At 39.6% G+C, this 18121-nt stretch overlaps 1 protein-coding gene across 2 annotated transcripts; it reads right to left on the bottom strand.

The window, feature by feature from the left end:
* Window positions 1–1577: 1577 nt before the first annotated feature.
* On the bottom strand, window positions 1578–18083 carry sgms2a (sphingomyelin synthase 2a). Of its 2 annotated transcripts, none has more exons than XM_050044608.1 (7): window positions 17960–18083; window positions 17217–17451; window positions 9509–10012; window positions 6853–6970; window positions 4422–4575; window positions 3815–3981; window positions 1578–2272 (listed from the first exon to the last, which is right to left on the bottom strand). In XM_050044608.1, the coding sequence occupies exons 3-7, from the start codon at window positions 9955–9957 to the stop codon at window positions 2087–2089; spliced, it is 1074 nt and encodes a 357-aa protein (XP_049900565.1). In that variant the 5' UTR covers window positions 9958–10012; window positions 17217–17451; window positions 17960–18083; the 3' UTR covers window positions 1578–2086. The 2 variants fall into 2 exon arrangements, with proteins under 2 accessions (XP_049900565.1, XP_049900564.1); XM_050044607.1 differs by having other exon boundaries at window positions 17213–17451.
* Window positions 18084–18121: the final 38 nt, after the last annotated feature.

Raw genomic sequence — 18121 nt, forward strand, 5'->3', positions numbered from 1 at the left:
TGGACAAGCGTCTGAGGCAGAATTTTACATGAAGTAGGCAACCTATTGTTTAGTTTGCTCCTGAAACCTGGCAACTCTTAGTCCAGCCATCCAGTGGGCCAGTTGGACCCTTTGGCAGGCTGGTTCTGGCCCATGAGCCATATGTTTGACACCCCTGCCATATAGTCTGTGTATCAAACCTTGATCATTAAAGCTCTTTAATGAGGTAAATTAAAAAATAAATACATAAATATAGCCGCAAAAAGCCAACAGAAAGAAGTAGTTAAATTGCCAAATTCAAAACAGTAAGCAGCAGTAAGGGGCGTTCAGGCACCCTCAGTCTGTGGTGGAGGTGCACGTTTTTTTTTATTCTCTATTTATTATCTAATCAATCAAATCTAATCTGTTATTAATTATTAAAACATTTTGTTCTTCACCACATCTCAGAGGGGACTACTATACTTTTTCTATGACATTAGACTCTTTAAATCAATCGATTCCAGGCATAATGGATGAGATCAAAGTATAATATTTCCACCTGAGATGTGGTAAAGACCAAAATGTTTTAATAATTAATAAAATCAAAACAACGTTTACAGTTTACAGAGTGAGTTTTACCTCTCAGGTGCTGTGTTCTGGTGTAATGGCGCCCTCTGGTGGACATAAAAAAAAACTACAAGCAACATATAAATGTTCCCAGTTTTTTCTTCTAATTTTGTAATTTCACTTTGAAGGTATTTATCTAATGACCTACGGGGTCACTGGACTGTCATACATTTTATTTATTTATTTATTAAACCTTTATTTAACCAGGAAGTCCCACTGAAATTGAAAATCTCTTTTACAAGTGAGACCTGGCCAAGGTAGCAGCAAATCTAAACACATTTAAAATGCAACAAATACAACATATAACACAAAAATACACAACAACACAACAACTATTTAAACATAGTGGCCTCCTAAGAAAAATAAGCACATGTCTATGTCACCACATCCTTTATGATGCCTTTAAATGTTTCTAATTTTTGATCTTTTTGAAGATTGTTCCATATCTATTCTATTTATATGAATGACACTCGCCAGATATATAGCTTTTTTTTCTGACCATTATTTGTTGTTTATCTTATGCAAAAACTAATTTATAAAATGAGTTAATCTTTATACTGCAATTACAATAAAGTGTGCACATTTGTTTAAATCACATAGATACACTAAATTTTAAGGACAGAAGAGATCATATTAAATATGAAATCCAAATTTAGCAGCAGATTTAATGGTACATTTGATAATAATTTGTCAAGTTTATTAAGAAAAGTTGGAAGTTCTACACTGTACAAATGCACAGTTATACACAGCCTTGCAGCGCTGTTATGAATGGTGGGTAGTGTCACACACACAAGTAAGCATGTGGCCTAGACTTTATTTTTGTGTAATGTAGGAATTAGTTGTCTTTTCTTGTAACTTGTGAGAAATAGAAATTGTGCAAGACTGAAGAGATTGATTTTTGTGTCCAGAACATGCAGTTGCAGTATACAGCATAATGATGGTGATTCCATTATCTCAAAAAACACAATGAAACCTTGGTATGTTTAATTTTTAATACAATAGTACAATGTTGAGACTACAGCTGGATACGCACTCAAGGCTACTAAAATGAATACAAAATTAATAATAACAAAATACTCATAGAAAAAAACAACAACAACAACAAAACACCAAGACTTGTAATGGCAGTTTTGGTACACCTACTGACGTTAAACACACTAAGGCACCTTGTGACTTGAGCACAATAATATCATATTGAGGTAAACCCCATCAACACATACAGTATGAAAGAGTACGCTAGCATATTTAAAATCAAGTCTTGCAAATACTGCAACAAACCTGCTGGAACAAATTCTTCGCTCATGTCTGACGTTAACTAGGAGCCGAGTTACAAAAACACTGATGACTTTGTGGGACTTTATCTCATAAATAAATTACATCTATAAAGAACAAACACAGAGACAATATGATTATTTCTCATTTTTGCAGAAGCATTTGTTTGATAGCTATGCATTTGGTATCATTATGTTACTGTCTGGCAGACAGCGCTCTGAAGGTGGCGTCACTCCTCTCGTGTGCTCTGTACCATGGAGTACTTCTTGCAGGGGTTCTTAAGGCAGGCGGGAGGCCAGGTGATGGGCCAGCTGTAGGAGCATGGGATCGAAGTTTGGACGTTCCTCTCCATGAAGTTGAACAGTGGGTTCCACCAGGTGTTGGTGAGGTAGTTGTTGGGCGAGCATTTCAGAGTCTGTCAGGGAAATAGAAGTTATCCATTATCAGTAATTTCACACAAGAAATGCAGCTCAATAAACATTTATTTTTGTCATAATGTGACTGGTTTATGTAAGTCATGGTCCAGTGTGTAGGATTTAGGGGAACATATTGGCAGAAATGGAAAGTAATTAGTATGTTTCTTTAGTGTATAATCACCTGAAAATAAGAATTGTGTTTTCGTATCTTACAATGAGACATTTATAGCTACACAGAGAGCAGGATATACGGAGATCACCATGTTGCACCACCATGTTTCTACAGTAGCCCAGAGCAGACAAACCAAACACTGTCTCCACATAGAGCCATTCGTGTTTTTGCTTTTTACCAATTTAATTTAATGTATGATCCTTTAATTTTATTTTGGGTGTCCAGGTTGTGTACTCTTTTTTTTTCCTTTGTTTTTTTTTCTATTGTGTTTTTTAAATGTAAATCCCAAAAGAAAACAGTCTGTATCAGTTTTGTAAATGCACTAATTTACAAAAAATTAGTTTTTGTAAATTTTTGGAGAGAAGGAGACCTCTGCAGATAATTTGACACATGGAAAAAACCTCTTGGATCAAGTGAGCAAGCTAGCTGTCTGTGACATGCCAAACAGCGTGGGAGAAACACTGATTATTAATGTGAAACTGCTTTATTCAGTGTTTTTACTTGTTTAAATTACAGGGTCCGTTTGTTTTTGAGACAAAGAGACCACTGTGGATAATTCAGCCCCTGCTAAAAACCCACTGAACAATGAACACTGGAGGAATTCTAACCGGGAGAAGTTTCAGCTGGTTGCAATCTGCAGTCCTCACCACTAGATGCCACTAAATCTCCCAAGTCTCACACACTAGATCTTTAAAAGTTGATTTTGGTGTTAATACTCGTAAGATATTTCTCATAATGACCTAGCAGTGTGAAAGTTAAATCAGAAAACAACAAAACAACCCCCTTTAATAGTCGGGACAATATACATCTCTTAAATATTCCCTTCTTTATTTAACTAAATAATCTTAGTAGAGGAACTGGAAAACAACACCACATTTGGATTGAAATCAGCAGCTAAGTTTGTGACTTTTATTTATCACTACATTGGTCAACTTCATTGCAAAATTATGGCGAATGTGTTTAACATGTTAACAATGTGATTAATATTTTCACGTAACTTGAAAAATAATTTTGCATGGACCCATCCTATAACTGTCTGTTTAGTTTTTGGCCAGTAGAGGGGGTAATTCACCTGCTGGGAAGCTGAGAACTGAATGACACCCAGCTCTGACACATTCTGACACACAGTCTTAAAATAAACTTTGCTTACTGTAAATACACAATTATATGTAATATATAGACCGTTCTCTTTAAACATCAAGTGTAATAAATTCTTGTCTTGGCATGTAACTCTTAGCTGGTACACTTCTCCTCCACATATAATGATTCATGTGGGTTCAATGAGAGGGGAACCATTGGCTCTGGAAACCCTTTTTATACACTAACACACACACAAACAGCCACCCAGTGTTCAGCTCTGTGTTCAGACCTGTAAGTTGGCCATGGTGTGGTACCACCAGAACAGGCGCGAGGTGATAAAATAGGCCACGACCACATCCACACTGTAATGCTCATGTGCCACCAAGATGCACACCACACCCACGGCGCTCAGCAGCCAGCACATCAGATGGTACCACCAAAACGACCGTGGCGAGTCTACAGAGAGAGAGAAGGGAAGACAAGAGTGTTGGGGAAATTTATTACAACACATTTGTGGTCTGTTCCTCCATGTTTTTACTGCCGAAAAGAGACAGTCTTTAGCATTTCAGTACAAGAACAGCAATTTTCTGCAAACACACAGCAAATATATGGACTTTGCTTTGTTTCTGTTCAATCATGTATCCAGCAATATATCTAGGAATATACATCTCTGCAGTCCATCTTTAAATTATTAAAACAGCAACAGCGGCAACACACGTCAGTCATTTTTATCGTATTAGTTCCTAGAAGGCCCAGGTGTAGCCATACAATAAAATACAATGGGCTATATGGGATGAGAATGGAAGCACACAATATAATTCATATATTATTCATGGGTATATCCCATAAATTATTCAAAACAAAGCAAACAAACAAGTGATGCTTGGAGTACTCACACTCCTTGATGAATAGGTAGGTGAGTGTGAGCATCACGGTGTGTCCGCTGTAGAGGAAGTCTCCGCACAGGAGGTGGGAGTTTGTAATGGACAGACCTCCACCTGAAATCAGCCGCAGAATTCGTTGGATTTTTGCTTGGGAGTCTCCGTGGAGCTGATGGAGAACAGGAAATAGAGAGAGAAGCAAACACTGGATCAGCAGCAACATTAGGATTGCAACTAATGATTATAAGCATTGCAGACAACTAAATCACTACACTTTTTTTTAATGAATCAGTAATTTAATACACAAAGTGAAAAACATTTGCTTGTTCTGACTGACCCAACAGTTAAACAGACTTCAAAGATTCAGTGTGTGAGATTCAATTCAATTCACAAATGTATTCACAAAAACAGATAAAGAAAGAGCACATGTACAGTTCATAATGGAGATGTGACATGGAACATCCCGATAAGCTATCGAAAGCTTGAGAATAGGGGCCCAGACATGAAGCAATATTTAAAATGTGTTAATGAACACGTTGTCTAGATTTAAGGGGAAAAAAAGGTGCATATAATATACAGTAACATTTATAACCTTCAGAAATCCTAAGACTGACCAAAAACCGAGAGACTACACTAACCTAATGCTAACTACTAAATGGTCCCAAGCAGTGGTGCAGTGGTAGTTGATGAGGTGGGTGTACTACTAAGTGGACAGGCAGGTTAGCGTGGAGGAAGTGGGTATACTCTCCTATATATATTACAATGGCTTTTTGACTGATAGGTGGGTATACTGTAAATGGCCAGAAAAAGAAGTGGGCATACCCCGTATACCTGCCTATATCCTCCACTACACCACTGGTCCCAAGACATTTATTCCATCAGTCTAAACATGAATAGAAACACATGGCACGTGGAAACCACACTAAAGCTCGTACATTTAAGTTTACGTTTTTTGCCCTTCGTAAGATGCTTTCCTCTAGTCTCATATGTGTGAGAGGAAGCCTCATGGAATAAGGTCACAGCATCTGTTGTTGAGCTTAAATTCAACATTATACATTATACAAGCACTAGACGCTACATTCAGTGAACTTTAGAAGAGCTGTAGGGGGACCATGGGGTGATATATTGGCAGAGATGGAATATAATATATTACATGTGTTTTCTGTAGTGTATAATCACCTGAAAATAAGACCCGTGGTGGTTTTGTTACCTTAGATTGACACGTTTAGATCTACATAGGGAGCGGGTTCTCATCCAAAAAGTCCGTCATGTTGCACCGCCATGTTTCTACAATAGCCCAGAATGGATAAACCAAACACTGGCTGTAGACTGAGCCATTTGCATTTTTGTGCCGGCCTACGTAGCTAACAGCCCCTCTGCCACAAGCAGCGTCATGTAAATGATGTCACGTCACTGATTTGTGACTTGAAAGTGCTTTATTCTGTGTTTCTACCAGTTTAAATCACTGGGTCCATTTATTTTGCAGAGAAAGAGACATCTGCAGATAATTTCGCTCCCAGTAAAAACCTTCTGAACAATGGACACTGAAAGAATTCTATCGTGGAGAAGTTTCAACTGGTTGCAGTCTAAATGCCCCTAAATCATACACACCCATCCTTTCAAATTACAGTGATCACTGATTATCAAAACTGTTGTCATTTAGGTGATGCTTGTATAAGAGCATTCAATCATATTGGTACAATACCAAAAACTGCAAGTACATCAACTTGATCACACTGGTTGCCTGGCAACTGTAACGACTACAGGAAATCACTGCACCCAGACAAGGAATTATCGGCAAAAAAATGCCTTAAAACTGCACTGGGACAGAAGCAGGCTAGCTGTTTCCACCTGTTTCTAGTCTTTATGCCATGCCAAGCTAGGCTAAGCTAAGCCTCATATTTACCATACAGGCATGACACTCTCGGCAAGAAATAATTAAGTGTATATCCCAAATTGTCTGTTGATCTTTTCAACACTAGGCATCAGAACAGGAATTAGTATTTGACAGGGATGAGAAACATGCAAACAAAATGAAGAGGAATTGAAGGAAGTGAAGCAAACATAGTTTAACGGTATCATTAACTAGTTTTGATCAAATTTTATGCTCAAATTACTGATAGCTCACTTCCCATTAGCTGCAGGCTTTTATACACTGTCTGAAGCATTTCAAATATCTGAGAACAAACCAACTCCTAAACTATCCAACCTCTGATCTTATCGCTCAACACAACCCATCTGACAACAACCCAGAGCACATGTTTCTGATCAAACACTGATGCACCTCAATATTGTCGGTGTCCTGAGGCGGTAAAAAGTCAAAATGGCTTTTTTTATAGCTGCCTCTCTTATGTGGCTGCGCAAAATGAGTCCCAGAGGGTGCACAAAGAGTACACGGTTGAGCGGCGACAGCTGATGCCTGCTCTGATGTTTGCATGCTACTCACCTTAGGAGCACAAGTCATATGCATGCCAGGCACAGGCAGGGTGGTGATGTACATAGTGACACAGCGGTACAAGTACAGGGTGCCAATGAGGAAGAAGAACCGCCTGCTGGCTATTGACCTGCAAACAGACAATATGAGAGAACAGTGGAGTGAGTGCAGAAACGTTGTGTGATTTTTCTTTTTGCAAACATGTTAAATGCACACAATTCTGGAGATTGTCTTGCACAGTGTGATTAGTCAACATGCTGTCAATACCAAGGCTCCTGCTCAGCCAGTCAAATTGAGTTTTATTAACCAGCACACATATTGACAATAGAAATCCTTCATAGGATGGTAATTGTTTTTGTTTCTATATCTTCATAGGCAAATGGCCAAGTGTAAAAGACTTGATATAAAAAGCTTAACTTAAACATTTTCAGCAGTCTGTAAAACTTCATTTGTGCAGGTCTGGGTTTGGTGTCAGCTCTATAGAGCAAAGACTGCTTTCTAAACTATTCATTTTTTAGGGATTCATTTTATCACACCCTGTAGAAAAGGCCAACACAATTTCATCACTGATGGCAGCCTCAACAGACTCTAACGTGATGCATTTCCTGAGTAATGAGAAGAGGCATACAGAGCATAGATATGTTACAACACCTAACCACAAAACAGTTAACTATTTCATTGAGCAAATGCAACACTCGAGCCTGTTGTATACAATATGATATCCCTTATTAATCAATCGACACAAGGCAATTTTTACTCAAGGCCATTGAAATGTATCTCTTCCCATATTCCTCCTTTTACAGACACCACATGCACCCAGAGTGGTGCTCAATGGTACTTAAGCAGTGCCTCTCCAGCTGCCAGTTCACACTCAATACTCGGTCCGTATGAGGGACTTGAACCAACGACCCCACGGACTGAGCTACTGCTGCCCCCTAAACCTATGTACACCTTTATATAACCAATCTGTAGCTATATAACCTTTCCTGCAGTACAATGACATTTTACTCTTTGAATTTTCCCTTGAATTTATTCAAAGACAGTCTTAAAATAAAGGTGCACCTGTTGTAATTCTGTATTTTTCTTATTCTCAACAAATCTTGTAAAAAGATCAAAACCAATCACGTGTTTTTAATAGTTTTTTCCGAAGTACAATAACGGCACCCATGGCAAGAAGGGAAAAAAATCTATAACAGGCTTTTGACACACAGACAATATTTATTTAGGATCTGTTCACTGTTTGAGTTGGCCTTTGGTATTACTGGATTTATTGACAATAAGAACCAGAATTACCACCTTGAAGTTGTATGCCTCTGCTTCACATCCATGTTTGTTCAGACTTATATGTAGCTGTGACAGCTGACGAGGCTTCAAATATGGATGTTGCTGCAAAGAAGCTACAAATTCTAAAATTTGGATGCTTCACACACATTTTCAACCCGGCAGCACTGGAGACCTATCGGCACAGTTTCAAGGTAGAAACCCAAGATTAGTGTCACCAATTCAATATCCAACCAAATGTCTCCCTACTGTGCCTGAGTTATGGCACTGAATAATGACCAAAAAAGCCATGTCACAGTGAGATGACCTTGGACCTTTTGGATATGAAATATCATCACTTCATCATTTTTTTTCTACAAGACATCTGTGTTAAATTTTGTCAAAGCTGGAATACACATTTTTGGCCTAAAAAGTTTTATGTGGTCACACTGACCTTGACCTTTGACCACCAAAATTGAATCAACTCATAGTTGAGTCAAAGAGGACGTCTGTGCCAAATTTTAAGACATTTCCTGTGGTGTTTCTGAGATATCTAGTTCATGAGAATGGGATTGACGCAAGGTCATGGTGACCTTGACCTTTGACCACCAAAATTGAATCAAATCATAGTTGGGTCAAAGAGGACGTCTGTGCCAAATTTTAAGGCATTTCCTGTGGTGTTTCTGAGATATCTAGTTCATGAGAATGGGATTGACGCGAGGTCATGGTGACCTTGACCTTTGACCACCAAAATTGAATCAAATCATAGTTGGATCAAAGAGGATGTCTGTGCCAAATTTTAAGGCATTTCCTGTGGTGTTTCTGAGATATCTAGTTCATGAGAATGGGATTGACGCGAGGTCATGGTGCCCTTGACCTCTGACCACCAAAATCGAATCAAATCATAGTTGGGTCAAAGAGGACGTCTGTGCCACATTTTAAGGTATTTCCTGTGGTGTTTCTGAGATATCTAGTTCATGAGAATGGGATTGATGTGAGGTCATGGTGCCCTTGACCTTTGACCACCAAAATCGAATCAACTCATTGTTGAGTCAAAGAGGACGTTTGTGCCAAATTGTAAGGAATTTCCTCAAGGTGTTTCTGAGATCTCTAGTTCATGAGAATGGGATTGACGTGAGATTATGGTGACCTTGACCTCTGACCACCAAAATTGAATCGGTTCATCCGTTAGTCCAAGTAGAAGTTTATACCAAATTTGAGGAAATGCCCTCAAGGCGCTCATTCCTGAGATATTGAGAATAAGACAGACAGTTGAACAGATAACCCAAAAACATAATGCCTCCATCCATCGCCAGCGTGGAGGCATAAAAATATAGAGTATTAACAGATTTATTCCTAAAGCTGAAAGAAAACATCTTGCACAATAAATAGAACCAAAAGTTCTTACCTGTATCTGAAGAAGAATAACTGGATCATCCAAATAGCCAACAGCACCATGCCATTGATCTCTGTCACTGTAAATGCCCATTTGACCCTGTCAATATAGTCAAAAAACTTATCAGGAAGAGGCGGGCTGCTTTCTTTGGGCGGGACCCTCTCGTGGACTATAGTGATGACGACTGTTGTCAAGACCAAGTTAAAGCCAGCATAAAAGAAGACCACTGCTGTCTTCCACCACTCCATAGGCAGACGGTTGATCTTGGACTCTGGCACAGAAATCTTCACGTAGTCATTATGCCTGCTTATGCCTTTCCGGAAGCCCCTCTTTGTATCCTCTCCACCAGGTTTGTGGACAGGACAGATTTTACCATTGCTGGGTGCAGCACCACCCTCCATTCCTGGGTTTAGATTATCATTGGCAGAGTCTCTCGCATCCACAAGCTCCTGTGACGCCATGGGTGCCTGCACTGTCCATCCACAGGCACCGCTCCTCTAGGTTGAGGCTTTTTAGCTGCCATGAGAGAAAAGACATGGTTGGGAACGGCCAAACTTTACATTTGAAGAGAAAAAGCACAGTATCGTCATTCACATAAGATAGAACAGCACTAAGGTAAACAGATACTCCTTGGTAGGGATGTCAAATCACCATGATGAGAAACAGGGAGGAGATGAACTCTGGTTTACTTTTATTTCTACTCTTTATATCCTAGGGATTAGCAAAGCAAGAGATGAAGCTTTTATTGATGCATAGCTCTTGATTCCATCCGCTGAAATGTCCACTTTAGACTGAAAAACTATTTTTGAGTTTATAGCAGCCCGTTATTCTAGATGTGGCTATATAAGTTAATGCTGTGTGTCACATTTTCCCTCTCCTGGACATTCACCAGAACCACCGTGACAGGATTCTGTTTGGACGTTCAGTCAGACTCTTGTTTTGGGCCTTACAAAGTCTTTCCGCCGCACTGCTTTGGTTTTGTGATCTTGTCCTCAGCAAGCAGCTGCCATGGTCACATTGGCGGGTTTCATGGTTAAACATCGTCCGTTGCAAAAGAGGAATGCGTATGCTTATTATAAAAGTTTCAAGCTGTATGAATGTAAAAGTAATGAAGCTAAATTAAACTAAACTTGCTGAGATTGAAAGTTCATTTTTGACCTTGGAAACAGTAGTAGGCAAAACCATTTCCCCACCATCATGGTCCATTTAGTAGCTGTTATGGAGCTTTTGATCGTATCATACCATATGTCTCTGCAGAAGGATTTTGCTCAGTTGACTTGAAAATTTAAAGACTTTCTGTCCCTGGTCAACACATTCTCACTCTGACCTCGCACATATTGGCGTTTGGTCATGGACTTTCCACGTCCAAGACCAGGCTCCACTGGGGAAGCGCCATCTGATGAAGGACGTGTGATACAACTGAAAGCTCTAGCTACTTAAAGAAGTGTCTCACTGCTGGATAGATGGACTTTTCATAAAAGTAGGCTGCAGAAGACAAACGCAAATACTTTTGAAACTGGTGCTACATGACCAGAGAAACAGAGGAAAGGACTGTGGCATTTGCTTTTGCTCAAGAGGTAGAAAACCTACATACAAACCACCAGTGCAATACGATGGTGGGTGATGTAATGTGAGGTTGGCCGTATTGACACAGGCGACTATATGACAGCCAGCTGGTAACAAACAATTTCAAATGACAGTTAAACAGTAAGCTACAATAATTTTCTGAATACATTTTAGGGGATAAATAAGCAATAGGCTACTGTTACAGAATCTTGTTTTTTTATTTGATCAGCACTGCATAGTTTTACAGTCTGATTGGAGTTCGGTCTGTGTTTGAGAGAGTTTGAGAGAAGGTGACTTTCTCTCGATCTGCTTACATGATTTGATATGAAAATATGGAAGCACAAGACATGAAATGCGTCATGTGGCAATTTAAGCTGAGAGATGAGCAGGGAGATCTGGGTACTGGTAAAATGGACGGAAATCTACCACAGTTCATTTGCACATACTACCCACATTGTTATGACACAGAGCTGGTTAAAAAAGTATCCCTTTAACAGCCTTTGTATGACATTGTTTGGTTGAACTAAACTAATCTAAGCTAAGCTATGCTAACATAAGAGAAAGTAGAGCAAAATCAAAATAATGGATGGACTTTTTGGGAGGAAAATTTGAAAGATTACTAATGACGCCCATATGACTAACAAAGCTGGAGACGTGCTAGTGCAATGTTTGTTGTTGAGCTCTTTCCAGTTAATGACTTGATAGAGCACTACAGCAATGACCATTTTCATTCTTTCATGTCTAAAAGGCTTCCAGTCCCTTTAACAGCTCCATTAATGGATTTGAGGATTCTGCAATCAGCCCTGAAATACATCACAATAAATGTCATCTGGGATATACACAGAATGGTATGTTTTCTTGGAGGCAAACCTGACAATGGGATAAAAGAGGGGATAGAAATGGAATATGGCTGGATACAAGGGAGCTGCTGAAAGTATCAGTTTCCTCGGAATCAATTTTTGGGAAAATATTATTACAGTGGTGAGTGGCTTATTGTAGAATGCCCTCTGACTAACCCATAGGAGATTCAGCCTCTGTTATGCAACTGATGGATTGCTACAGAACACAACGTCTGACAGACTTTGAGGGGGTCATAAGGTATATCAATACTGACCAAGACAGCAAATAAGATCAACAAGAGCAGACAAACAATATAAGCCAATTACAAAGCCATGTCCCTTTCGTTATGAGTGAGATTATGTTGCAGCTCTGTGGTTAGTTATACTGCAAGTTGTGATCCTTTATGCCAGGGACACTCCATTGCTGGTGTAGCAAATTGTTGACATCATCAATGAGAGAAATTGTGAATGTTTCTTTTTGGCTGTGGAATAAAACAAAATTGACATATTTCACTTTTCTAACACTGACCAACTCAGCAACTCGTGAACATGAAGATGTCTGTTCATAAGATAAACATCAGAGAGACAGACAATGGGACATTGTCATCTACAGATGAATCCCGCTGCTGCTCCATAGATTCTAATTACTGAAACACTATGTCAGCACAGGACATCAGTGCCCAGCATTGAAAGATGTTTGATAATTATCATTTTTACATGATAATTTTGCTCTCTGTACAATGTACGATCAACAATACAAATAAGTGCCATAATGTACAGTATTTTGACAATTATATGACTCTCACTTGTGGTTTCGACTCGGGCATAATAATTTTCATCAAAATACTTTAATTTGAAGCCTTTGGTACCATAGTTCAGCATTTCCCATCTGGCAATGCTGTCAGTGTCTGACATTGCTGCTGATGCTGAGAGTGGTCAGAGGTGTGTTTTAGAGAGGGCAGGAAAACACTGCTAGTAAGCCTAGCACTACATTCTCAAAGTTAATTTTAACCAACTAAAACTACTTGGTTGGGGCGTCGGTAGCGTCGTGGATAGTGCCGGCGCCCCATGTACAGAGGCAATGCCTTGCTGCAGCGGTCGCAAGCTCAAGTCCGGCCTGCAACCCTTTGCTGCGTGTCAGTCCCCGCTTTCTCTTTGTCTCTCCATTTCAAACACTGTCCTATCCATTAAAGGCAAAAGCCCACAAAATAAAAGTATAAAACTACTTGGTTAAGGTTAGGGAAATATTATATGGACAGGCTTAAAAAGCAAACTGCTTGGTTAAGTTGGATGAAACAGCCCCAACTCAAGATCCACTTGCTGGCTAACACAGATAAGACTGTGTGATAAGGCTGAAAGCTCCAGAAAAAGGTATAGTAAGTCGTCTTTGAGTTGGGATGGTTTTGTCAAACTACAATTTCGAAGGTCAAGAATGAGGATCAGGTCACTGAAGGATTTTGGTCATGATTAGCAGAAATTATTTTGACTGTTGATAGAAGCAAACCAGTCTCACTCTGAAGTCGTCAAAATCCGGCGCTTGGGCAGTGACTTGCAGCGTCAGGCACTGACGAAGAAAGCCAACTTTCACCCGGGAAAACAATGTTCACGTCTAGTAAGATTATAAAACCAAACCCTGTTCTTTTTTCCTAAACCTAACCACGTGTTTTTGTTGCCTAAACCCAACCAACTGCGTTACTTGTTGGAGGGAAAAAAAGTCCATTCACACTATTGTACTGACGTGATGCGTTTATTTTCAAAGAGACTGTATGTAAACGTTAAATTTCCTGTGAAAACGGAAGCGTATTTTGAAAGAAGACAATGCATGTAACAGGCAGAACTTGACACAACGTCCCAGAAAGTCAAAACCAATGCACGCAGGGTATCTTTCACATCCATATGTGATGAAATCAGAGTGAGTGTGTTAATAGAAGACACAGCCCAGTCAGCAAAAGTAAATGTTGGCATTGCTCATTTCTGCAAACCATGAATATGTTACATTTGTACATTTCATACGTACATCCACATTTCTAAAGTGACATAGTATATGAGCTGACTCTGTCATGGGAAGGCGGATGGGATGGTGGAAGGCATGACACCTAGGCAAGATGCTTGCCGACCACTATTCCACTGTTTGTTTGTCAGTGAGTTGTGTTTCCTGTGAAATTTTAGCCCCCAGACATGGATGTTTTTCCACCAGGGATGGTGCCACAAACAGATTTTTTTTTTTATTTTGTAACTGCTACACAATAACATGCACATGTATCATATCCATGGTTTGCATAAAGGTACAATACCAACATTTTTTCCCAGCAACTGAGTTGGGACACAAAATGTAAAGCAGTCTCTGGTGTCAAATTTTTTTACAGAGCTACATGAGGTCACTTGTTAAAAAAACAAACATATTTTTAGGTTGCCCCAAATATTTGAAGAAATGGACAACGCTGTCATTTTTCTAAATATTGACTTTACTGTCCAAAACTGTTGGAGAAGCACACTACTCTGTGTGCCTTAAGAAAACTGTGTTTATGATCTATACTTTCTTGTATTTGTGCATACTTGGTCACGGTCAATACAATGGACATGAGAGGTATTTATTTGCTAGCATTCACTGGGAGACTGTCTGCTGTACATGTACATGGGAGGTCAGCAGAGTGTCTCCATTAGACTAGTTTTCCACTGGTCCCCTCCTCCCCAGTGTACACTACACAGTGTTTTCCCACCAGCCAGAGCACCCAGCACTCTAAAGGGATGGGTGGTGATGGAAAACTGGCAGAAAAACCTATTCCACATGGTCACAGGCCGTAATGGATAACTTGGCCGCCTCTACTTGCTCAGGCTATTTCAAGAGAAGCCACCCAGTTGCCTTGAAGGCTGTATTTTACTCCAGGGGAACCGAGGCTGTGACTCCATTTTGGGACCTTCATAATAACACGCTACTATTGCTGTCCACTCATTTTCTCCTTCACATCATGCGGATTGTCTCCTTCAAAGGGAGGGTAAAAATAAGTCCGAGGTGGCCCAGCCCTGTAGGACCTGCCGACAGTATGGAGAGGACTACATATATGTTCTAAAATTTACTCGCTGTAAATCAAGCCTGGAAACTGTATGATCAGCATGTTTAGGTTTGTCTTCCCACATGTTCAGTTTCAGAAACAGATGTGAAATGTATAGTTCAAAAGTCTCACTGAGGAGGATGTGATTGAAGTATCTGACACGTGTTTGTAGGCTGCTGTTTGAGGATCTGTGATACAAAATTGTGATAAAAGAAAAAAGATTATGCCTCTGTGCTTTGAGAAATGACAGGGCAAGTGTGCTAAAGATAGTTATCAGTAGTAGCAGTGTGTAAGAAGATCAGATCCTCTATTATAAAATATAATGACACAAAGTAAAAGCCCTGCTTTGAAAATGTTAAAGTAAAATTAGTCTTTATGCATAAAAATTAGCCCTGAGTGTCATATTTTTATGTATTTGGCTGTTGGATCGTCCTTTGCTGTTGTAGCTGGTTTAGTTGAGCTAATTCTACTTTATATTGTAAATCATATGTTTTCTACTCTAAGTACAATGTTTCTCTCCAAATTAGTACAGTAACGTGAAATGGAAGTAAGCCTACAAGTATGTCAAAGTTTAACTTAAAGGGAAACTACACCCATTTTCAAAATTCATAATGTCATTCCTATGGTCCAAGACAGTCAAAAAATAGTAAACCTAAACAATTCTCTCAAAAATCCAAACGCTAGAGGGCTAAAACTTAAATTTGTGATGTCACAGGGTATAAAGTCCAGAGCTGCTCCATAAACAATGAATTAGGAAAGATACTGAGAGCACTCGGGGGGATGTCCTGAGTACATGGGTACATTTTGTGTTTCAGAACTGAGATTGCTACAGTATAATAAAGCTCATTTAGGTATAAAAAAAGAAAACAAACATTCTGTGGTTTCACAAAATCAGTCTCCCATTCATTGTCTGTGGAGCAGCTCCAGACTTTATACCATATGCCAAGTTTGTACTTCTCTGGTTTCTGGCTTTGAAAGAGAGGCTCATGCTCACAAATATTGATTCAACTTGCCATGTAAATAACATAATTGGAATCCTGATTTATTCTTAGATGAATAAATGCACTTTCTTTTTATTATTATTAGTAGTAGGCTAGTAGTAGCAGATGGATATAGTAGAAGTACAATTAGAAGAAGTTTATTTGTAGTAATAGTAGATGTCTACATCACAGTGGCAGAAACATTGTCACAGTTTTAGTTATATTCCCACATATCCATGTCATGGTAATAAAGTGAATGACAGAGAGCAACTATCTGAAACCTTTGGTTTTACCGCAATGATGTTCGCTACTTGTACATGACTACTGTATGAGATTAGTTCACTGTGCAAAACTGTTCATCAAAACACACAAATGCATATTCTTTGCTGCCAGAACAAATAAATTTTGTTGTTTTTCTGAGGAAGACACCCACTTTTATAGCGTACAAGCCAAAATGGTCACACAGAGCGTGGATCCATTCCTAGTTTTTTGGGTGCCGTAACCACATGTGGGGTGGATCCTGGCAGTAATGTCAGGGTCAGGACTGGGTGCCTCCCATGCCTCCCATATATTACAGGGCAGCAGTCTGTCACATGCAAAGCCAGTTTTGAAGTTTACTTTTGGGGTGTAGCACAGTGGCCCCCCACACACAGTGTTAAGCACCATGTTCCATATGAGGCTACTGGGTGGGGCAACAGGTCTTTGCATATCCTGTAATTAAGCCCTCTCGTTTTCAGTCAAAGCTGTTGCAGTTGGGAGCTGACAGCTGAATGACTCTAATGAGATTAATGCAGCTGCATCACAAGCATGCACAGTGTGTGTGGTGGATACAGCCCACTGTGTAATTCACTGAATAAATAAATGTTTTTAAGCTTATGTGGCAACTTGCTTTATGTCTGTGCGTCACGTGATGCATTGCCCTGATAAAATGCTGTGTATCACTGACATCATCACACCGTATACACGTAGTCTCACCACTCATGTCGACTGATCCACCGAATAAAACTTTTTGCATGAATTTAAGCCGACATGAGCCCTGTGCTACAAATAAAAAAATCAGACATCGAGTATGTCTATGTGAATTCATATCCACAGTGTTTCTCTATCTGTGAGCAAGACTGATTAAAAAAAGTTAAAATATCAGGAGTACAAAATCCAGTCCAGCTCATAGCCAGCATCCTACTGAAGATCACACATCAATTTATCACATGAAACCCGACACGATAGGATGAAGATCTGTGTTTACATTCACATGTTGCTCAGTTTATAGCATCCTACCTGCCTTGCTCGGGCCTCCTAGCGCCTCTTCCTGTAGTTGCAGTCCCTTGAATCCTCTGATGCTGCGCCCTGCTCGCTGCTTGGTCGCTGCTCTTCAGGCTGGACTGCTACATTACCCGACAGTGCCGCTCGCTTTTGAGGGAGCGCTCCTCCCCGAAGCCCCGCGTCTTCTCACATCCATCCAGCTTCTGTGCACCCGGCCTCCTGCCTCGCACCCCCTTTAATTCAGAGTCACCGTCCTGTAATCAGGCACAAGCATCGCCCTGTAACTCTGTCCGTGGAAAATAGGTGCTCTGCGGGATTCACATCTTAAAGCAGTTAGGTGGAGTCGCACGGTGTTTTATTAATAGAATATCGTGTGCGTTTATTATGCAGGCAAACAATATTCTATTGTGTTTTTTTTACCCTTTTATAAAAAGTGAGCTTAAAATGTAATACAATTAAAACCCATTTAAAACATAGCCATGAGTCATCCCTATTCTTTCAAGTAGCTCACAGATTTCCAGCCATGTCAGTAATAATACAGTTCTCACTTTCAATATATATACTATAATAAAAAATAGAAATAAAAATATTCTATATAAATTCTATAAATTGAAATTAAAAAATCGATTAAAAAAATATTCTATTCTATTTTATTGTAATTTTACTGTAATAATACAGTTCTCACTTTAAAAACTATTTAAAAAATATTAAAAATAATTAAATTAAATCTCAATAATTTTTTTTCTGCTTGTAACGACGAACCTTTTAATTTGTAAGTACTGGTCTCAGATCAGTTGAGTCATCCAGCCCGTTACTGCGCTGACGCACGATGACGTAGAAAAACTGACACCAGATCAGATTTGTTTCTCTGCTTCCGCCCACCGACTGAGGAAGTGCGTCACTCTCTCCGGTGACGTGGCTGCT

Source organism: Epinephelus moara, chromosome 5 (assembly GCF_006386435.1).
Source record: "Epinephelus moara isolate mb chromosome 5, YSFRI_EMoa_1.0, whole genome shotgun sequence".
NCBI classification, from domain to species: domain Eukaryota; kingdom Metazoa; phylum Chordata; class Actinopteri; order Perciformes; family Serranidae; genus Epinephelus; species Epinephelus moara.

What these genes read in the sequence shown, in the direction of transcription:
- sgms2a (XM_050044608.1), bottom strand. Translation starts at nt 9,957, where the DNA reads ATGGCGTCACAGGAGCTTGTGGATGCGAGAGACTCTGCCAATGATAAT. An exon ending in CTACCTATTCATCAAGGAGT is followed by an intron (nt 3,982 to 4,421) that starts GTGAGTACTCCA and finishes CTCTCTCTGTAG; the next exon opens with ACTCGCCACGGTCGTTTTGG. An exon ending in ACACCATGGCCAACTTACAG is followed by an intron (nt 2,273 to 3,814) that starts GTCTGAACACAG and finishes TTTCCCTGACAG; the next exon opens with ACTCTGAAATGCTCGCCCAA.